Consider the following 23,845-nt stretch of genomic DNA (forward strand, 5'->3'; position numbering starts at 1 on the left):
GGGAACTCTTCCGCCCTTTTCCTTCCAGGGCTGGACCAGCAATAGTCGCAACCATGCAGATAGGGATAGTTGCCCTAAAGAATGGCAGAGAAGCATGACGGAAAGAAACTGAACATATGGGGTAAAAGAGAAACTGTAGATAGTGACAAGGTCTGTGAAGAAGAAGCAGAGTAAGAGGTTCCAGTGAAATTCTGAGGAAAGTCCTCTCTCAGGTAATATTTGAGTAGAGACACAAAGCAACTGAGGGAGTGAGGTTGTGTGAGAAAGAGTGCTCCAGGTGGAAGAAACAGTGCTTGCAAAGGCCCCGAGGCAGGAGCATGCTTGGAGCGTGCAGAGCGCAGCAAGGAGGGCGATGTGGCTGAGCAGGAGGGGATTAGAGAAGATGAGGCCAAAAGGTAGTGGAGGACCATGCAGGACCTTACTGGTCAAGGTAAAGATTTTGAATTTTACTCTGAGACAGGAAAAGTTTGAGCAAAAGAGTACAAGATCTAAAACGTCATTCTGACTTCTTTGTGGAGAAGATGCTGTGGCGGGGCAACTATGGGAGCAGGAAGGTAGGCCAAGCAAGAGGCTATTTCAGTTGTCCTCACAAGAGACAGTGGTAGTTTGGACCAGGGCTTATTGGTAGAGGTGGGAAATACAGGTTGAATAAGCATGTTAGTTGGGTATGTCTACTTGTAACCAGTACTATGAACATACTGATGGCCAATAGGCACATGAAAAGATGCTCAGTATCACTATTAGAGAAATGCAAATCAGAACTACAATGAAGTATCACCTCACACCAGTCAAAACAGCCATCATTAAAAAGCCTACAAATAATTCTGGAGAGAATGTGAAGAAGAGGGACTCCTCTTGCACTGTTTGTTGGTGGGAATGTAAATTTATACAGCCACTATGGAGAACAGTATCAATTCAGTTGCTCAATCATGTCCAACTCTTTGCCACCCCATGGACTGCAGCACACCAGGCTTCCCTCTCCATCACCAGCTCCCGGAGCTTACTCAAACTCATGTCCATCAAGTCGGTGATGCCATCCAACCATCTCATCCTCTGTCATCCCCTTCTCCTCCTGCCTTCAGTCTTTCCCAGCATCAGGGTCTTTTCAGATGACTCAGTTCTTTGCATTAGGTGGCCAAAATATTGGAGTTTCAGCTTCAGCCTCAGTCCTTCCAATGAATATTCAGGACTGATTTCCTTTAGGATGGACTGGTTTGATCTCCTTGCAATCCAAGGGACTCTTAAGAGTCTTCTCCAACACCACAGTTCAAAAGCATCAATTCTTGGGTGCTCAGCTTTCTTTACAGTCCAACTTTCACATCCATACATGACTACTGGGAAAACCACACTTTGACTAGACAGACCTTTGTTGGCAAAGTAATGTCTCTGCTTTTTAATATGCTGTCTAGGTTGTCATGGCTTTTCTTCCAAGGAGCAAGCTTCTTTTAATTTCATGGCTGCAGTCACCATCTGCAGTGATTTTGGAGCCCAAGAAAATAAAGTCTGTCACTGTTTCCATTGTTTCGCCATGTATTTGCCATGAAGTCATGGGGCCAGATGCCATGATCTTAGTTTTCTGAATGTTGAGCTTTAAGCCTACTTTTTCACTCGCCTCTTTCACTTTCATCAAGAGGCTCTAGTTCTTCGCGAGACAAACAACTTCTTCTTTGAGAACAGTATGGCAGTTCCTTAAAAAGCTAAAAACAGAACTGCCATATGACCCTGCAGTCCCACTCCTGGCCATAGATCCAGAACAGACAAGAACTGTAGTTCAGAAAGATACATGCATCCCAATGTTCACAGCAGCACTGTTTCTTTTTTTTAGTTTTTAAAAATAATGTTTATTGTTTTAAGATAATTTCTAGGGTGATGTCTTATTCAGTGATAGGTAGCTGGTAAAAGAAAGAAAGCACTGTAACTCACCTGAAGGTGATACTTTACCCATGCTATCTCATGGTGAAAACTGCCCCTGTATAGCAGCTCTATTTATAACAGCCAAGACACAGAAGCAATCTAAGTGTCCACTGACACATGAATAAAGATGTGATATGTGTACACAAACGGACTATTACTCAGCCATAAAAAAGAATGACAATGCCATTTGCAAAAACATAGGTGAACCTAGATATTAGCATATTAAGTGAAGTCAGACAAATATGATATCACTTATATATGGAATCTTAAAAAATTGTATAAATGAACTTATGTACAAAACAAATAGACTCCTAGACATAGATAACAAACACATGGTTACCAAAGGGAATAGTGAGGGAGGGGGATAAATTAGGAACTTTGGATTAACAAACCCACTATTATCTATAAAATAAACAAAGACCTACTGGATAGCACAGGAAACTATATTTAATATCTTGTAATAACCTATAATGGAAAGGAATCTGAAAAAAAATATATATATATTTATAACTGGGTCACTTTGCTGTACACCCAAAACCAACACAACATTGTAAACGTACTATAATTCACTTTTTTTAATAGTTAGACAGTGCTCAGAAAAAAATTTTTTTTAAAGAACTGGACAAAAATGCATGCCTCTTGAGTGTAGGGTACATGGTTTTTCATAAGAAGCCCTTGTTGTAAACTGCTTTTTTTAGAGTTATGTAAAACACTTAGAAATTTAAAGTCAAAACATTTTACTTTTAGTATCTGTCCATGTCAAAATATACATAGGTCTACCTCCTTAATTTTTATTATAAAAGTTTTATTGATTTACAGAAATAGAAAAACAGTCCTAAAATTTGTGTGGAACCACAGTAGATCCCAAGTAGCCAAAACAACGTTGAGAGAGAACAAAGTTTGGCGACATCACATGTCCTGTTTTCAAAATGTTATAAAGCTACAGTAATCAAAAGAGTAAGGTACTGGCAGCGGCTGTCTAGGTCAGGAAGGCGGGGGAAGCTTCAGCCTCTACTGAAACACTTGCCAGACCATCCCCTCAACAAGGACAGCTTTACTGGAGGATTTCTAGAGCCATCTATTAATGTTTGCTGTCTGTATTTCCGTGTCACAGGGCCTTGAGGGCTGATTTGATTGTTCTAGCAAAGGAATAACTCCCTACAGACCCCTGTCCTCCTTTCATTTGGTCCTTTCATCTGGGTCTTCCTCCACAGAGGACACAGCTTAAGGTCAGGCAAACAGAATGATGAAGGGAGATGAACAAGGTATTTACCCAGCCTGCGTACACTTCAGCAGGGTGACAGGTATCACCCACAGGTCTCTGACACACTGGGGAAATCAAAGGACAAAGGGCTTGAATCTACTAAATTCACCTAGTTGGTGATCAGCAGTAACTCAGGTAAAGCAGTGCAGAACTGGCCTTCTTGAGAGGTGAGGCCAAACTCCTACACTGTCAATGCATAAGCCTGTTTTTGATCGCTCTTTTCCTTACTTTAGCCAACACTGATATTGAAGTAAAAAACTTTTAAAGCAGTGAACAATGATTTTCTTTCTTATAGGCAAGAGTCCTAGTTAATTTGAAATCTGTCGAACAAGTATGCAAGAAGTAACCACACTAGAAGCTCCTTTAGGTGGATAACACTAGATCTTTTGTATCAGGAGTCCCCAATCTCCTGGATCTCAAGCCTGATAATCTGAGGGGAAGCTGATGTAATAGTAATAGAAATAAAGTGTACAATAAATGTAATGCACTTAAACCATCCCAAAACCATCCCCCCAACCCATCCATAGAAATATTGTCTTCCAGAAAACCTGTCCCTGGTGTCAAAAAGCTTGGGGACCACTATTATATGTACACCACTGTTCTCAGTACAGAGACAGGCCAAGTCAGTACTTAATAAATCTTTAGTGATTCAACTGAAATGAAAGCTATTTCATTAAGAATATCACACCTAGGGAATTCCCTGTTGGTCCAGTGGTTAGAACTCTGTACTCTCACTGCAGAGGGCCCAAGTTCAGTCCCTGGTTCGGGAACTAAGATTCCACAAGCCACATGGTGTGGCCAAAAAGTAAATAAATAATGTCATATCTAGTAAATCACAAAATATTTTATCTAAAAAGAAATCATTAGTGCACTCTTTTGTTTTATGGGTAAAGAAGTGGGAAGAGAACAAAATTTGAAAGAAAACCTGGCTTTGGTGTCCTACCACCGCCATTTATGGGCTGTGTGATTCTGGAGGTCCCCATATCACTCTGAGATTCAGTTTCGTTGTCTATCATCTAAATTTCAGTGGGCAGCTAGAGGGTGACATGAGAGCATTATGAAAATACTTTGTTATTATGAACCATTACACAATTGTAAATCTCGATAATAATTACATCACAGGCCACAAAGCTAGTTAACAGCAACCTGGGACTAGAACCCAGATTGTCTGACTCTTATTTAAGTTACACCATCATCTTGGTTTAGCAAAGACTTTATTTTTAACCCTGTATGTAGGCCGCACTATTTGTTTGTTGTGCCTAGATCAGATATTATCTTCAAAGTGAAATATTTGGGTTTTCTGAGGTGACAGACAAATTTGAGAGCCAAGTATTTCATGTCCCAAGATACTGGCCAATCCATGGGGCTATAATTCCACAGAGCTCTAGAAGTGGTTGCTTTCCTTTGACTACTCGAACCACAGAAATAGTCAGCATCACATTAAGCTCTCACTGAACACTGTTCCTCTTCCTTGGTGATTCATTCAAGCAAAGCATACTTGCAGACTACATGAAACATTTTCTACATAGACTCCCATTTACCATTCTTTTGTTTTTCCCTGGATCTTATTTAGTGTCCTCTATTACTACTGTACTGAGTTTGTAATTTCTACTCACTCATCAGAACCTTATATCTTACCAAAAGGACAGATCCACTTTCAAGTCTAGATCCAATTTACTAGTTACAATGACATCCACTTTGAATACCATGGATGTTTTATTCATGAAGGGAACTGGTTTTTCACAGTATAATCTATGGTCTGGTGATAGCATCATACTTTATGGTGGGGATTTATTTTATTATGAATTTTTTGCTTAACTCTGTCTTATGTATAGCTCAGAGATACAGCAAGTCAATAGATGGTGAGTGACCCCTAGGCAGATGCTAGTAAGTGTTAATGCAATTTAAAACTGCTTCCCTGTGCTAAAAATCTCCTCATTTAAAAAGGAAAGTGGATGAACATATGTTGGGTTGTTACAATATCTTGCTGGTAAGACTAAAAATATTTGCAAAACTATACTACTGTCTGTTGACGTTAGTATATTCTCTCAGTAAATGGGCCATCTACATTACTTATAGAGGTAATCCGCAAGTTAATGGAAGGCCCTCTTTGTTAATGATTAAGATGAACACTATTATTGTTTCTTGTATTTTCTATCCAGACAGAGAATCCAGAGAAAATTTTAAAGACACTGGAGAAATAATAAGAATGAACAGCACTGCTTTCTACCAGTTGGAAACATTTTTCAGGTGGTTTATTTTATGTTCAGGTAACAGAGTGCCCCTTTCATTTGAAATTACAATAGTTCCTGATTATAATGAGTGATAGATTCAGCAGAAAGTTGGCCAAAATTAAATACAACTGAATGAAAATACAGTTGATCCTTGAACAGCATGACAGACATACCGATGCCCCACATAGTTGAAAATCCGCATATAGCTTTACAGTCAGCCCTCTGTATCCACAGTTCTGCCTCCTCAGATTCAACCAACTGTGAACTGTATAGTACTTTAGTACATTTTATTGGAAAAAGCCACTTATAAGTGGTTCAGACCTGTGCAGTTCAACTCAGTGTTTACTTGAGGGCCAACTGGAATGAACCTCACAGTTACATAATTTTTATTGTTAGAATACTTAAAATGTCACTAAGTCAGCCAGAATTTGAAAAATATAACTTGAGGTTATCACTAATAGCCAATATTTATTTTCTAAGTTATCTGATGCCAGAAATATGAGTAATATACTTTATAGAGCTCAGAAAATTGGAAAATTCTTCTGTATATTGAGTAGAAATGTGCCACTATGTAACTGTTCACTGACTCTAACTGTACCCTATGAATATAATTTTCATTTTGTTAATTTAATTTTCTGTTACTTTCATCAGTATTTTCACTGGAAGGAGTGAAACCTATTTTAGGTATTTTTCATTCACTCCAGCCTAAACCCACATATCCCAGAATTGATTATAAAGCCCCTGTTTCATAAGAAATTTAAAGATAACTTTAGGTGTAACTACATGAAGAAACAGGATTATAAAGTATTTTCTACTTGGAATCAGAATATGGTGAAGCACATTCACCTACAATTCTACAATCCAGGTAACTTAATACACACGTGGACAGTGTTATCCAAAAGCCCACCTAAGCCAGTAGCCCACAATATTATTTTTTCTCATACTGAGGAAGAAGGGAAGCCTTGTCTATATGCACCTGTGTAGGAATATAGGTCTTCTCCCAAAAGGAAGCTAGAAAAAAGCCACAAATCTACATTAAGACAGACAGAGACCATATCTAATATCATTGTATATGATATAAAAGCAGAATGAGTAACTGGAAACTGCACTGTAGAATATGCTAGTGAAGTAATACTAAACTGGCACTCATGTTTTCAGAGTCGTCTAGATCTCTCAGGGAGAAATGGATTTAGTGAAAACCAGTCACTTCCAATGTCATCTCTATTTTCAGATGACATGATATTACATATAGAAAACCCTAAAGACACCACCTAAAAATTGTTAAGAATAAACTATTTCAGTAAAATCATAGGCAACAAAATCACTATACAAAAATCAGTTGTAACTCTGTACACCCACCAACAGACTATCAAAAATAGCAATTAACAATTCCATATACAATAGCATCAAAAAGAATAAAGTGCTAGTTGTAAATTTAACCAAGAAGATGAAAGATCTATACAGTGAAAACTATAAGACATTGATGGAAGAAACTGAAGGAGACAAATAAATGGAAAGATACTTAGTATTCATGATTGCATGCTAAGTTGCTTCAGTTGTATCTGACTCCTTGTGACCTATAGACTGTAGCCCGCCAGGTTCCTCTATCCATGAGATTCTCCAGGCAAAAACCCTGGAGTGGACTGCTGTGCCCTCCTCCAGAGATCTTCCTAACCCAAGGATCAAACCCTTGTCGCTTACATCTCCTGACTTTACCACTAGCACCACCTGGGAAGCCCATGCTCATGATTGGAGGAATTTAATACTGTTAAAATGTCCATGCCACTCAAAGTGATCTACAGATCCAGTATAAAACCTTTCAAAATTCTAATGGCATTTTTTCACTGAAATAGAAAAAATAGTCTGAAAATCCCAGATAGCCAAAGTAATCTTGGAAAAAGAAAAAAAAAAAAGCTGAAGGGCTCACATTTTTGAGTTCGACTTATATTGCAAAGTGATGATAATGGGAACAGTATGGCACTGGCATTAAAAAATAATAGGCCAGAAATAAACCCATTGGTTTACTAATTAGAACAAAAAGTTTTACCATTAGTATGGAAACATGAAAGATCCCTAAAAACCAAAGCTATCTGGAGAAAGGAAAACAGAGCTGGAGGAATCAGACTCCCTGACTTCAGACTATACTATAAGCTACAGGAATCAAGAGTATGGGACCGGCACAAAGACAGAAATAAACATCAGTGGTACAGGATACCCAGCACAGAGATGAACCCACACACCTGCCCTATGGGTGACCTAATCTATGACAAAGGAGGCAAGAATATACAAAGGAGAAAAGCTAAATCTCTTCAATAGGTCGTGCTGGGGAAACTGGACAGCTACATTTGAAAGAATGAAATTAGAACACTCCCTAACACCATGCATAAAAATAAACTGAAGATGGATTAAAGACCTAAATGTAAGACCAACACTATATAAAACTCTTAGAGGAACACACAGGAAAAACACTCTGAGATAAATCACAGCAAGATCTTTTTGTGACCTATATCCTAGAGTAATGAAAATAAACAAATGGGACCTAATTAAACTAAAAAGCTTCTGCACAGCAAAGGAAACCATAAGATGAAAAGACAACCCTCATAATGGGAGAAAATATTTACAAATGAAGCAACTAACAAAGGGTTAATCTTCAAAATATACAAACAGCTCATGAAGCTCAATATTAAAACAGCCTCAAAAAAATGGGCAAAAAACCTAAATAGACATTTGCTAATTAAAAAAAAAAAAATACACAGGTGGCCAAGAGGCACATGAAAAGATGCTCTACATCACTAATTGTCAGAGCAGTGCAAATCAGAACAATAATGACATATCATCTCATACTATTCAGAATGGCCCTCATCAACAAATCTACAAGTAAATGCTGGGGGCGGGGATGGTGTGAAGAAAAGGGAACCCTCTGGCACTGTTGGTGGGAATGGAAATCGATGCAGCCACTATGAAGAACAATATGGAGGCTCCTTTAAAAGACCTAATATAGAACTACCATATGACCCAGCCATCCCACTGCTGGGCATACACCCTGAGAAAACCATAATTCAAAAACACACATGTACCACAACGTTCACTGCAGCACTGCTGACAGTATCCAGGGGATGGAAGCAGCCTGAATGTCCATCAACAGATGAAGGTATAAAGACGTGGTACATACATGTAATGGGATGTTACTCAGCCAGAAAAAAGGAATGAAATTGGGTCACTTATAGAGATGTGGACGGAGAAGCCTGGTGGGCTGCTGTCTGTGGGGTCACACAGAGTCGGACACGACTGAAGCAACTTAGCAGCAGCAGCAGCAGCATAGAGATGTGGATGGCTCCAGAGTCTCTTATATAGAGTGAAGTCAGTCAGAAAAACAAATATCGTATAACAACGCATATATGTGGAATCCAGAAAAATGGTACAGATGAACCTATTTGCAGGGCAGAAATAGACACACAGACAGAGCAAGCACGTGGACACGGTGGGGGAAAGGAAAGGTGGGACAGATTGGGAGATTAGGATTTTACACATATATACTGCCATATGTAACAGCCAGCCAGTGGGAAGCTACTGTGTATGTATAGCACAGGGAGCTCAGGTGAGTGCTTTGTAATTACCTAGATGGCTGGGATGGTGGGCGGTGGGGGAGAGCAAGGTCCAGGGAGGAGGGATATATGTAATACAGCTGATTCACTTTGTTGTATAGCAGAAAGACAACAGTGTAAAGCACTTACACTCCAATAAAAAAATTTCTTAAATAAACCCACTGGTTTATTTTTATTAATATGGGTAACTAATTTTTTACAAAGTCAAGAATATACAATGAGAAAAGGATAGTCTGTTTAATAAATAGTGTTGGGAAACTGGACAGTCACATGTAAAGGATGAAACCAGGCTTCTGTCTTACACCATACACAAAACTAACTCAAGACAGATAGACTTGAACATGAGACCCAAAACCATAAAACTAGAAGAAAATGTAGGGAATAAGCCCCTTGACATTAGTCTTTGTGTTGATTTTTTGGATTTGACAACAAAAGCAAAGGTAACAAAACCAAAAATAAAAACAAGTGGGACTACATAAAACTAAAAAGCTTCTATACAGAAAACGGTCAACAAAATAAAAATGAAACCTATGGGAGAAAATACCTGCAAACCATATATCCAGTAAGGGAGTAACATCAAAATATACAAGGATCTCATAGAAATACAACACCAAAAACCCCAAATAATTTATTTTTAAAATAGGCAAAAGTCCTCAATAGACACTTTTTCCAAAGAAGACCTATCAGTGGCTAACAAGAGTATGAAAAGTGTGCACCATCATTAATCATCAAGGCGATGCAGATCAAAAATACAGTGAGGATCACCTCAAAACCTGTTAGGGTGTCTATTATGAAAAAAACAAGAGAGAGAACATGCTGGTGAGGATGTGGAGAAAAGAAAATTCTTGTAGACTTTTGGTGAGAATGTAAACTTGTACAGCCACTATGGAAAACTGTATGAAGGTTCCTCAAGAAATTACAAACAGAACTACCATATGATCCAGCAATCCCACTTCTGGGTATATATCCAAAGGAAATAAAATTGTTATCTCAAAGACATCTGCACTCCCGTTTTCTCCCATCCAAGTACTAACCAGGCCCGACCCTGCTTAGCTTCCGAGATCAGACGAGATCGGGCGTGTTCAGGGTGGTATGGCTGTAGACTGCACTCCCGTTTTCTTAGCAACATTATTCACAATAGCTGGTGTATGGAAACAAAGTGTTCTTCAGCTGATGCACGTGTGCACAAAGTGTGTTTATACACACACGTACAGGGGAGGAGTATTCAGCCCAAAGTCGAGACTGGTAGAAAAGTTGTAGAAAAGCAGCTGCCAGGACTAGGAGATGGAGATATGGAGAGGTTGGTGAAAAGGTATAAACTTTCCACTACAAGTTGAATAAGGTTTGAGGATCTAATGTATAACATGGTGACTATAGTTGATAACACTGTATTGTATAATTGAAATTTGCTAAGTGAGAACTTAAATGTTCTCAACAAAAACTAATGAAATTCTCAGGAAAAAAAAAAAGGATCAACCATTTTGTGGCACCAGGAGATGCGTTCTTCACAAAGAGGATAGAATACTAAAATAATTGTTGAACCACATAAAATTGGAAAGTTGACCAGTTGTTTTCTTACATGTTTAAACTGCCTTTTTAAGTAGAAGAAAAGTATGGCCCCTAAATGATTATAGTGATATTTACCATTCATTTCATTATTTAAAACTGAGGATCTGAAAGACTCAGATTATATTAGCTATTTTTTTGTGTGTGGTATGGATAGTCCATATTGTGATATATGCAGATAGTCCCTGACTTACAATGGTTCAGCTGGACTATTTTTCAACTTTATGATAGTGCGAAAGCAATAACCTTTAGTAGAAACTATACTTTGAATTTTGACTTTTGGTCTTTTCCCAGGGTGGTGATATGCAGGACAATACTCCCATAATGTTGGCTAGTGGCAGTGAAGTGATTATGAGTAAACAACTGATACACTTACAACCACTTGCCGTACAGTATTCAATAAATTACATGAGATATAAAATACTTTATTATAAAATAGGCTTTGTGTTAGATGATTTTGTCCAGTTTTAGGCTAATGTAAGTGTTCAGAGTATGTTTACGTGAAGTGTTAGTTGCTCAGTCGTGTGTGACTTTGTGACCCCATGGACTGTAGCCCACCAGGCTCCTCTTCCACTGAGTTCTCCAGGCAAGAATACTGGAGTGGGTTGCCTGCCCCTTCTCCAGGGGATCTTTCTGACCCAGGGATCAAACCTGGGTCTCCTACATTGCAGGCGGTTTCTTTACTATCTGGCCAAAAGCTTTGGTGTTCACATTCAGTAGGTTAGGTGTAGTAAAAACATTTTCAATGTATCCTTCACAGATCACTGCCTTGTTGTGGTGAAGGGGCTTGTGCAACTCAATGAAGCTATGAGCCATGCCGTGTAGGGCCACCCAAGACAGATGGGTCATAGCGGAGAGTTCTGACAAAATGTGATCCACTAAAGCCTTTGACTGTGTGGATCATAACAAATTGTGGAAAAAAGCTCTTAAGAGATGGGAATACCAGACCATCTTACGTGTCTCCTGAGAAACCTGTATATGGGTCAAGAAGCAACAGTTAGAACCTTGTATGGAACAACTGATTGGTTCAAGACTGAAAAAGGAGTACGACAGGGCTGTCTGCTGTCACCCTGTCTGTTTAACCTATATGCTGAACACATCATCAGAAATGCTGGGCTGGAGGAGTTACAAGCTATAATCAAGATAGGTGTGAGAAAACAGCCTCAGATATGTGCATGATACCACTCTAATGGCAGAAAGTGAAGAGGAACTAAAGAGCCTCTTGATAAGGGTGAAAGAGGAGAGTGAAAGAGTTGACTTAAAACTAATATTAAAAAAAAAACAAGATCATGGCATCCAGCCCATTACTTCATAGCAAATAGAAGGGGAAAAGGTGGAAGCAGTGAGAGATTTCCTCTTCTTAGACTCTAAAATCACTGCAGATGGTGACTGCAGCCATGAAATCAGAAGGTGATTGCTTCTTGGGAGGAACACCATGACAAACCCAGACAATGTGTTGAAAATCAGACACTACTCTGCCGACAAAGATCTATATAGTCAAGGCTGTGGTTTTCCCAGTGGTCATGTACAGTTGTGAGCTGGACAATAAAGAAGGCAGAGCACCAAAGAATGGATGCCTTCAAACTGTGGTGCTGGAGAAGACTCCTGAAAGTATGTTGGACAGCATGGAGATCAAACCAGTCAGTTTTAAGGGAAATCAACCCTGAAGACTTGTCAGAAGGACTGATGCTGAAGATGAAGCTCCAGTATTTTGGTCATCTGATACAAACCGCCAACTCACTGGAAAAGTCCCTGATGCTGGGAAAGATTGAGGGCAGAAGGAGAAGAGGGTATCAGAGGATGAGATGGCTGGATGGCATCACTGATGCAATGGACATGAAACTGGGCAAACTTCGGGAGATGGTGAGGAACGGGGAGGCCTGGTATGCTGCAGTCCATGGGGTCGCAGAGAGTCAGACACAGCTGGGTGACTAAACAACAACAAGCCCAGTGTAAGTCAAGAAGACCTGTACTGTATTCAGAATTCTCTGTCAGTGCAAGGAGTAACTAATCACGTATTCTCAAAACCAACACATGGATAATAACTTCTTCAGGTGGAGTCTTTCTGGAGTCATAACAAGTACCCAATACTGACCTCAGAAACCATCCCTTCAAAGGAACCACAATTTGATTTGATTTCTTTGTGGAGTAATTTATGCCCTCATGCATTTTGTAGAAAACAGAGCTTCGGCCAGCAATTAATGGACTTGATTGTGGTCAGGTAAAGAGAGGAAGAGAGTCCTACAAATACTACTAGACAAGCATCCCAAGATGACTGGGCATCATGCCACACCTACCGGAGGAACAACATCAGAGCCTAATGCTGTAGGGGAAGAGGGCATAGGCCTCACTAAGGTAATCTAGCCATCCACTACAATAACATGCAAACAAAACAAATCTTCACTGGGGGAAGGGGGGGGAGGTGAGGGGAAATCACTAACCAGAATTGCTGTAATATATTATCTGAAAGTTCAGTTTTGAACAAAAATAATGAGTCGTGAAAAGACAGGAAAATATGACCCACACATTAGAATAGAACGCAACAGAAACTGCCCTAGAAGAGTAACCAAAGGGGACTTCCCTGATTGTCCAGTGGCTAAGACTCTGAGCTCCCAAGGCAGGGGGTCAGGGTTCAATCCTTGGTCAGGGAACTAGATCCTTTATGTTGCAACTAAGAGTTCACATGTCACAACTAAAAGACTAAAGATCTTGTATGCTGCAACTAAGACTTGACACAGCCAAATAAACACTTAAAAAAAAAAAAGTGACCAAATATATGATTTCACAGAAAAAGACCTCAAAATAACACTTGTAAATGTGTGAGATATAAATTAGTTTTTAGAATAATAAAAGAACCAGCAGAAATTCAAGTATAATAATTACAATTCTAAAAATTCACTAGAGATGCTCCACAGTAGATTTAAACTGACAGAGGAAAGAATTAGCGAACTTGAAGATAGGCCAGTCGAGAAATTCAAGCTGAGGGACAGAGGGAAAAACAAAAGAACAGTGAACAGAGCCTCAGAGAAAACATCAACATATGCATAATGGGAGTTAGGAGAGAAAGGACGGAAAAAAGTCCAAAGAGTGTGTGGGTGAAAACTTTCCAAGTTTATTGAAAAATGCTAACCTGAATACATCAGGAAACTCAGTAATTCTGAGTAGGATAAGTTCAAGAATGTCAACAAAAGATGCATCATAATAAAAATGCAGAAAGTCAAAATAAGGAGAAAATCTTGAAGGCAGCAAGAAAGAAATGACTTGTGGCTTATAAGGGAAACCCCTCCCCATAAGATTAACAGCTTTCTTCTCAACATAAACCATGAAGGCCAGGATGCAGTGGAATAACATATTCAGAGTACTCAAGAAAAACTTGCCAACCAGAAATCCTACATCCAGCAAAGCTATTTATCAAAAAAAAAAAAAAAAGGCAAAAAAACTTTTCAATGTAAACAAAAACTGAAGTTCTTCAATCTGAAAGCAAGGGACCCCAGATGGTAATTTGAATCTACCTGAAAAAGAGCACCAGGAAAGGTAATTAGGTAATTATAAAAAAACAGTATAAATACATGTTTTCTCCTTAACTGATTTAGAAAGCAGTTGTAAATAATAGATACATGTTATTCTCAGGCCTGTAACATATAGAAAAGTAATATTTGTATAATATATTTACCAACAAGAGCACAAAGGATGTGAGTGGGAGCAAAGCTGTATGGGCTGAGTGAACCACTACAGAGGTAAAGTAGTAATTTTAAAAGTATTACTGGATTTGTAACATGAATAGATACAGTATATATAATGGACACACTACAGTACAGGGGTAAAGAGAACAGAGCTTATAGCAGTAATGTTTCTATATATCCCTGAATTAAGGCAGTATAAATTTGAAGCTGACTGTCATAAGTTAAGATGTATATGGTAAACTCTCAAGCAACCTCTAAAAAAAAAAAAAAAAAAAACTCAAAGTTTTGTTTGAGTACAGTTAAAAAAAAAAGCTACATTAGAAAATATTCACTTATGCAAAAGAAGCAATAATAGAGGAACAAAAAAGTCATTAAAAGTTAAATTCAACTATATCAATAATAACATTAAGTGTAAATGGATTAAATAATCCAGTCAAAAGAGAGTTTTTCAGAGAGGATTAAAAAAAAGTCATGATTTCATCCCTGTGTGGTTTACAGGAGACACACTTTAGATTCACAGAAATAAAAGGAAGGAAAAAATATCATGCAAACAGCACCTTAATAAAACTGGAGTGGCTATACTAATATTAAATACACTTCAAAACAAGAAAGAATTGTACAGATAAAGAAGAACATTTTATAATAATTAAAAGGCCAATCCAAGAAAATATAAGTTACAAGCATGTGCATCTAATAGCAGAGCACCAAAGTACATTTAGCAAAAACTGAGATAAATGAAAACAGAAACAGGTGATTCAACAATAAAAGTTGGAAACTTCAGTGCCCCCTTCTTTCAATAATGGAGAAAACAAACCAGACAGATCAACAAGATTCGAATGATACGATAAATCAGGTAGACCTAACAGACATCTGTATAACACTTTATCCAATAACAACAGAAAATACATTCTTCCAGTAAATGTGAAACATATTCTAAGACAGACAATGTGCTCAGTGATCAAATAACTTCAATAAGTTTAAAAGGACAGAAGTAATATAAAGTATACTCTCTGATCCCAAAGGAATGAGACTGGAAATCAGTAGCAGGGAAAAAATAGGGAAAAGCAATAAATATGTCTAAATTAAACCTCAGACTATTAAACAGCAAATTAATCAAGGACAAAATCCCAGGAATTCCCTGGCAGTCCAGTGGTTAGGACCCTGAGCTTTCACTTCTGGGGGCCTGGGTTCAATCCCTGGTCAGGGAGGGTCCTGCAAGCCACGTGGCACAGCCAAAAGTAAAAGAAGAAAAGATACCACAAGGGGAATCAAAATTATTAAAGATAAATGAAAATGACACAGTACACGTAGTTTTAAGGAATGCATATAATGAAGTTAATAGAAATTTATAAATGTCTTTATTAAGAAAGAAGAAAGATCTCAAACCAATAATTCAAACTACCACCTTTAAACACTAGGAAAACAACAACCTATACTTAAAGCAAGCAGAAGGAAAGAAATAAGAAAAAAGAAAAAATAGACCAGAAATTAATGAAATAGACTAGAGACTGGAAAAGTAGAGAAAAGTCAATGAATCCAAAAGCTGATTCTTGGAAAATATTAATAAGATTGACAATCATTTAACTAGACTGACAAAAAAAGAAAAAACATGAACAGAATCAAAATGAAAAGAGATAGCTCTTCTAACAGAAATAAAAAGGACTGTAAAGGAATACTGTGAAATGTAGGCCTAGAGACTGGATACCTATTTCTCTAATAGCTATCAATGAAATGGACAAATTCCTAGAAAGACATAAACTACTAGAACTGAATGAAGAAGAAATAGAAAAGCAAAAGAGACCTATAACAATTGAAGAGACTGAATCAGTAACTTAATTAAAAAAAAAAAAAAATTCACAAAGAAAAGCCCAGGCCCATATAGCTTCACTGCTGAATTTTACCAAACATTTAAAGAAGAATACCAAAACTTCACAAACCTTCCCAAAAATAGAAGAGGGGGAATACTTCCCAAAGCATTTTATAAGCCAGTATTACCCTAATAGCAAACCAAAGACATGAGAAGAAAACTACAGACTAGTATTTCATGTGAAGATGGATATAAAAATTCTCAACAAAATATAGCACACTGAATCCAGAAACTAATAAAATAATTATGTACCCTAATCAAGTGGGATTTCTAAGAATGCAAAGTTGATTGAATATCTGAAAATCAATAAATGTAAATTCATCATCAGTTCATAGATCTTCCCTGTAGCTCAGATGGTAAAGAATCTGCCTGCAATGCAGGAGACCTGGGTTCAATCCCTGGGTCAGGAAGATCCTCTGGAGAAGGGAACGGCAATCCACTCCAGTATTCTTGCCTGGAGAATCCCATGGATAGAGGAGCCTGACTGGCTACAGTTCGTGGGGTTGCAAAGAGTTGGACACGACTGAGTGACTAACACACGCACACATCAGGTCAGTCGCTCAGTCGTGTCTGACTCTCTGACCCCATGGACTGCAGCCCACCAGGCTTCCCTGTCCATCACCAACTCCTGAAGCTTGCTTAAGCTCATGTCCATCAAATCAGTGATGCCATCCAACCATCTCATCCTCTGTTGTCCCCTTCTCCTCCTGCCTTCAATCCTTCCCAGGATCAGGGTCTTTTCCAACGAGTCAGTTCTTTGCATTAGGTGGCCAAAATATTGGAGTTTCAGCTTTAGCATCAGTCCTTCCAAATGAATATTCAGGACTGATTTCTTTTAGGATTGACTGGTTTGAACTGCTTGCTGCCCAAGGGACTCTCAAGCGTCTTCTCCAACACCACAGTTCAAAAGCATCAGTTCTTCAACGCTCAAGTTTCTTTATAGTCCAACTCTCACAACCATTCATGACTACTGGAAAAACCATGCTTTGACTAGATGGGCCTTTGTCAGCAAAGTAAAGTCTCAGCTTTTTAATATGCTATTTGTCATAGCTTTTCTTCCAAGGTCTTTTAATTTCATGGCTGCAGTCAAAATCACCATCTGCAGTGATTTTGGAGCCCAAGAAAATAAAGTCTCTCACTGTTTGCCATAAAGTCTCCCTGTCTATTTGCCATGAAATGATGGGACTGGATGTCATGATCATATTTCTTTGAATGCTGAGTTTTAACCCAGCTTTTTCACTCTCCTTTTTTACTTTCACTAAGAGGCTCTTCAGTTCCTCTTCACTTTCTGCCATAAGGATGGTGTCATCTGCATATCTGAAGTTATTGATATTTCTCCCAGCAATCTTGATTCCAGCTTGTGCTTCTTCCACCCCAGAATTTCACATAATGTACTCTGCATATAAGTTAAATAAGTTGGGTGACAATATACAGCCTTGTAGTGTACTCCTTTCCCAATCTGGAACCAGTCTGTTGTTCCATGTCCAGTTCTAACTATTGCTTCTTGACCTGCATACAGATTTCTCAGGAGGCAGGTAAGGTGGTCTGGTATTCCTGTCTCCTTATGAATTTTCCATTTTGTTGTGATCCACAGAGTCAAAGGCTAACTCATCATAAAATCATATCATCCCTGGTGGCTCAGATGGCAAAGAATCTGCCTGCAATTCAGGAGACCCCGATTCAATCCCTAGGTTGGGAAGATACCCTGGAGAAGGGAATGGCAACCCACTCCAGTATTCTTACCTGGAAAATTCCATGGACAGAAAAGCCTGGCAGGCTACAGTCCATGGGGTTGCAAAGAGTCGGGTACAACTGAGCAACTAACACTTTCACTTTACTTTCATCATATTAATAGAATAAAAAATAAGATTATCTTAGTAGAAGCATCTTACAAAATCCAACACTCCTGCATGATAAAACAACAAATTAGGAATAAGAGGGAAGTGCCTCAACCCAATAAAGAAGATCTACTAAAAACTTCAGTTAAAAGCATGCTTACTGGTGAGAGAGAAGATGTTTTCCTACTAAGATCAAGAATAAGACAAGAATGTCTGCCCTCACCACTTCTATTCAAAATTTATGAGGTTCTAGCCAGAGCAGTTAGGTGAGAAAAGTAAGACTAAAAAGGAAGAAGGAAACTGCCCTTGTTTGCTGATAACATGATTTTATACGTACAAAATGCTAAGTAATTAACTAAAAAACCAATGGAACTAATAAAATTCATCAAGATTGCAGGAAACATAAATGTACAAAAATACTTTATGAACAATCTGAAAATGAAATTAAGAAAATAATTTCATTCATAATAGCATCGAACAGAATAAAATAGGAATAAATTTAACGAAAAGAAGTACACACTTCAAAAACTAGAAAACATTGTTGAAAGAAACTGAAGATCAAAACAAATGGAAAATTATCTCCTTTTCGTGGATCAGAAAATTTAACATTGTTATTTAAGGCTGCTATTCCCCTAAATGTCAGAGTTAAAACTATAAAACTATTGTGTTGGCAAAAAAGTTCATTTGGTTTTTTTTTTCCCATGACATCTTACAGAAGAAATCAAACGAACATTTTGGCCAACCCAATCTTAGAAGAAAATAGGAGGCTAAGTCATGACCTTGGATTCAGCAAAAGTATTCTTGGATAGGACAACAAAAGTCCAAGCAGTGTGCATATCATCAAAATTAAAAACGTTTATGGTTCACAGAACACCACTAAGAACCCGAAAAGACAACCTACACAATGGGAGAAAATACTTGCAGATCCTTTATTTGATAAAGTACTTATATCTAGAATATAAAAAGAACCAACCCATACAACTCAATAATAAAGACAAATCTGGGGCTTCCCTGGCGGTTCAGTGGTTAAGACTCCTGAGTTCCCACTGCAGGGTGTGTGGGTTCAGTCTCTAGTTGGGGAACTAGGAAACCACATGCCACGTAGCACATTAAAAAAAAACCCAAAAACCCTTACCCAAATAAAAAAGGAAAAAAGGATCTGAACAGACATTTCTCCAAAGAAAATATACAAATAGCCAATAAACATGAAAAAAAAGTGTTCAGTATCTCTCATCATCTGGGAGATGCAAATCGAAACCACAGGATACCACTTTATACCCACTAAGATGTGGAATAATACAACAAAATTGGATTATGAGTTTTAGGAGGGATGTAGAGAAATCAGAAGCCTCATATACTGCCGATGGGAATGTAAAATGGTGCAGCCATATTGGAAAGCAGTAGGGCAGTTCCTCAAAAAGTTAGACATCGAGTTACCACATGACACAGCAGTTCCACTGCGAGGTACATACTGTCCACCCACAAAAAGAAAAAAGACAAACGAAAACATATGCCCACACAAAAATTTATACACAAATGTTTATAGCAGCATTATTTATAACAGCCAGAAGATAGAAATAAATGTTTATCAACTGATAAAGGCATAAACAAAATGTGGTGTATCCACAATGGAATGCTATTCCCCAATAAAAAGAAATGAAGTAATGATATATGCTACAACTTGGATGAACCTGGAAAACATGACCTTAAGGGAAATAAGCCAGCCACCAAAATGCACATATGATTCCACTCATATGGAAGTCCAGGATAGAGAAATCTACAGATCCTCGAATCCACAGATATGTAGAATCTCTACAGGGATTCATAGTTGCTTACTGCTTGATGAGAAATGGGGTGGGATGAGGAGGATGGAGAATGATAGCTAATTGGTATAGGGGTTCTTTTTGAAGTGATAAAAATGTTCTAAAATTGGTCATGATGATGGCTGCACATATCTGAATATACTGAAAACCACTGAATTATACACTTTAAGTGGATGAACTGTATAGTCTGTGAATTATATCTCAGTTAAGCTGAAAAAAGTCTTCGTGTACTGTTGTAGAATAATATCCAAAATATTTTGTTAAATAAGTTGCAGGAGTTTAAAAAAAAGTTATTCCATATCCTATATGTAGGTTGTGTATCCTGTAGTTACATGAATCTATAAATATGTTAAAATTCACAGAACTGTACAACAAAAGAAGAAAAGGTAATTTTATCGTATGATGATGTAAAAACATAAAATCTTTAAAAATACAGTAGAATTGAGAGAGGCAAGATATTGTCACCAGAGTTGGTAGTTCTGGTGGTGGACATTGGGAGAAGCTTCAAGAAGAAGGTTATACTTGCAAGTACCTTGAAGGATGGTTTGGCTCTGGACAGATATTTAAGGAGAGGTTTGATAAAGAAAAGAAAATAATTTCAGACAAATGTTAACAATGTCTAAGAGTACAGGGTAGGGAATTTCTTTTTTTTTTTTTTAATTGGAGTATAATTCCTTTAGAGTGTTGTTAGCAGGGTGGGGAATTTGTGACCATCTGGGGAGCATTAAGATAGCTCAGTGGTTAAAAAAAAAAAATCCACCTGCTAACGCAGGAGACACAGGTTCAGTTCCTTGGTTGAGAAGATCCCCTGGATCTTTCCACTGTGGGATCTTCCCACTCCAGATTTCTTGTCTGAGACATCCTTTGGACAGAGAGGAGCCTGTCGGGCTACCGTCCACAGGGCTGCAAATAGACGTGACTTAGCAACTAAACAACAAAAGGGAGCATTAATTGTTCAACAGGATGCATACAGGAAAGAAAATAGATTGTGGATTTCCCTGTGTGTCAGGTTAAGAATTAAACACTTTGTTGTATGGTCACTGGTGAGCCATCAAAGGTACTTGATGAGAACTCAGCCTTAGGGATATTATTCCATAGAACTGCTACCAAGTAAGTTTAGACCAGTTAGAAGGCTGTAATATTAATTTAGTTAGAGAATGAAGGACTAATACAGGTGGTAGAGATCTGAGATGGGAACAGATGGAATCAATATTGTGAAGAATGTGGAACTGGCTGGAGAGGAAGAAAAAAGTCCCCAAAATTGGCCCTTCGATTTTGAGCCTATGTGATTGGGATGATAATACTCTTAGGAAAAGGAAGGAAAAGCAGAGAAGTTGATGAGTTTAGGTTGGAATTTGTTTAGTTTGAGGAGCTAAGAGATCTCTAAGTAAGGGACTTAATGGCAGTTAGATAGGGAAGCCCGTGGTATGGTCAGCACCACACCCACAGATTAAACCAACCTTGCATGGAAAATATTTGGGGGTAAAAATCTAGAAAGTTCCAAAAGGCAAAACATGAATTTGCATCACACTGGCAACTATTTACACAGCATTTAGATTGTATTAGGTACTGTAAGTGATCTAGAGATGATTCAAAATATACAAGAGGATATCATAGGTTATATAAAATGTGAGAAAGATATATGGTGATACAATCAGAATTTTGAGTTGGGAAAGCTGGAAGTCAGGGAAGCTTACATTGGATAACCTCAAGTTTTTTCCCATAAAATAAGCAAGGTCATTCATAGAGTGGAAAGTAGGGGATAGATAAAGAGTGTTTCTAAGCAGCTTTAAATATTTTCTCTAATTCTGCCCTTTGTATGAATGAAAAACAAGTGATCCACATCAATTATAATACGTAATATTTACTGAGCCTTTAACATCTGCTAGGTATCATGCTAAGAGCTTATTTCAAACTTAAAACATCCCCAACAGACAAAAGGTATTAGCAGTTTTATCCACATATTACAGGAGGTAATACATGAGACAGACAAAGGATTGGAAATAGCTCAAGGTTACCCAGCTAATCAGAGGTGGAACCGGCCGAATACAGGATCTAACTATGTGCTGGTCACAGGATATTTTCTGAGGTTTTACTTTCAAATTTCTTTAAAGCAATGAAATATTGGTTCAAGAATTTACATGGATTAAGGGGAACAGAATACAAAGTATGTATTCCATGTATACAATGGAATGTAACCTCAATAACGTTAATAAATGGAGAGAGGATGGCTTGCTTAATAAATGCACTGAGGCAGATAACTATCCATTTTAATTTTTGTATTTAATGTTGATCTCCTGTTTAAAGTATACATATAGCAGGAATCAGAGCAGTGGTAGGGCTGAGATGGACTCAGGGGCACAGGGGAAACGTTCTAGGGTAACAGGAATGTTCTATAATTCGATTAGAATGTTGGCTACATGTTTTGGTCAAAATTCATTGAAATGTACATTTAAAGTCTGTACATTCCACTCTGTGTAAATTTTATAGCAGTTTTAAAAAGGGAAATCTATAGACCTCTAAGACATCATTAAATTAAAAAAAAACTATTCTGAAAAGAAAAAAGCAAACTGTAAGGTGAGACATACAACATAATACCATTTGTTTATAAGAAAGGGAATAATTCTTTCTGTGGATCACTCACATATATATGTAAATGTCTTATGGTTCTTGGGTCAAACTGCCCTACTCCACCAAGAGGTCCTTCCCCCAGGATCAATCTTAGTGCTCTCAGGGTTTCTTTCTGGGATGCAGGGACAGACTCTTATATTAGCTTAAGAGTAAATCTCTCCACTGTTCATAATACTCATTGGTATAATAGTCTCCAGTGAAGAAAGATACTCTTTCAGGAAACTGTACCTAAAAAACATGATGTGTTTGTATAATGATTTTGAAAACTAGTACATCTTCAGAAGCAGCCTTGTATAAGGGGGCTGAATGGGCTGAGTTCTTGTCCTGACTCTGCCACTTGATTAAACTGATATTTTGGAGCAACTCCTCTCATGTCTCTGGGCTTCAGTTTTCTTTTGGTTAGAAAGAATGGACTGAGCTGATGCTTGAGGGTCCATCCAGGTCTAAGATTCAATAAGCTCTGTTCCTTCACATGGATCTTGTATGAAATAGGTCACCTCTCCTACAATAAACATGTGGAAAGTCAGCTTTTCTCTTTTATATTTTGAAACAGGTGACAACCAAAGCCAAGCAACTGAAGGATTCAGTTACTTGTTCCCCAGGTGAGTCAGTGCCCACTCCATCCCAGTAACCTCAAGCCATGTCTTCAAAATAACCCTCGTTTCACAACTGCTTTAAAAATGATGGTGTTTAATAGTTGCGCCCAATGGACTCTACTGGTTGTCTCTCTGAAAAGGGTCCGTTTACAATCACCCACCAGCCAATCCAGCCCTGCACACACAGTGGTGCTAAGATGTACCTAAATAAGTTTGAGGAGCTGTAGAAACCTTGTTGTTCTTTAGTATGGGGGGAGCTGGGGGGAGGGGAAACATGGGAAAGCCAGTCTATACGGTTTTTCCACACTGACCACAGTTGCTACCACACACACAGAGCATCCTTGAGAACAGATCAAGCAATTTCCCCAAGAATCTATGTTTTTCAGAATCCATTTTCTCAAAGACTAAATGGAATTAGAGCCCCATACTGTTTGCTTGAAACCAGGAAGTGCCTCTTCAACCTTCCAACTCTACTTAAATACAGGTCCCTGTACTCGATGTAACCAGCCAGCAACCAGCAAACCCTGAAATCTGGAACCGTCTCCCTGGGGAGGACAGGGCGTGGATGCTGAGGACTCAGGGGGGAGGGCATTCCCGATTGCTTTCCCACCAGGACAGCTGTTGGTCTGGCGTGAAGGCAGGGACCAGCTAACAGCGTTCCGTGAAAGATGCTACCCTCCAAGACAGTCTCCAGAAACATGCTCTTGAAAAGGCAGCGAGGAGTTGGGTGGGCCGTGGACAGGTCTTTCTAAAGAGTAGGAGGGGTCAGGAGTATGTGAGGAGGGCAGGAAAGGCGTGGTTGAACATTTGCGGGGTTTCTGAGG

At 38.4% G+C, this 23,845-nt stretch overlaps 1 protein-coding gene across 1 annotated transcript in view; it reads left to right on the forward strand.

Moving 5' to 3' along the window:
* DNAJC1 (DnaJ heat shock protein family (Hsp40) member C1) overlaps positions 1-23,845 on the forward strand; it is a 182,007-nt gene that overhangs the window by 154,985 nt on the left and 3,177 nt on the right. Inside the window, exon 10 of the mRNA XM_025264426.3 lies at positions 22,979-23,027. Coding sequence (XP_025120211.2) covers positions 22,979-23,027 — 49 coding nt within the window. The remainder of the gene's footprint in view (positions 1-22,978; positions 23,028-23,845) is intronic.

This window comes from Bubalus bubalis, chromosome 14 (assembly GCF_019923935.1).
Source record: "Bubalus bubalis isolate 160015118507 breed Murrah chromosome 14, NDDB_SH_1, whole genome shotgun sequence".
Classification (NCBI taxonomy): domain Eukaryota; kingdom Metazoa; phylum Chordata; class Mammalia; order Artiodactyla; family Bovidae; genus Bubalus; species Bubalus bubalis.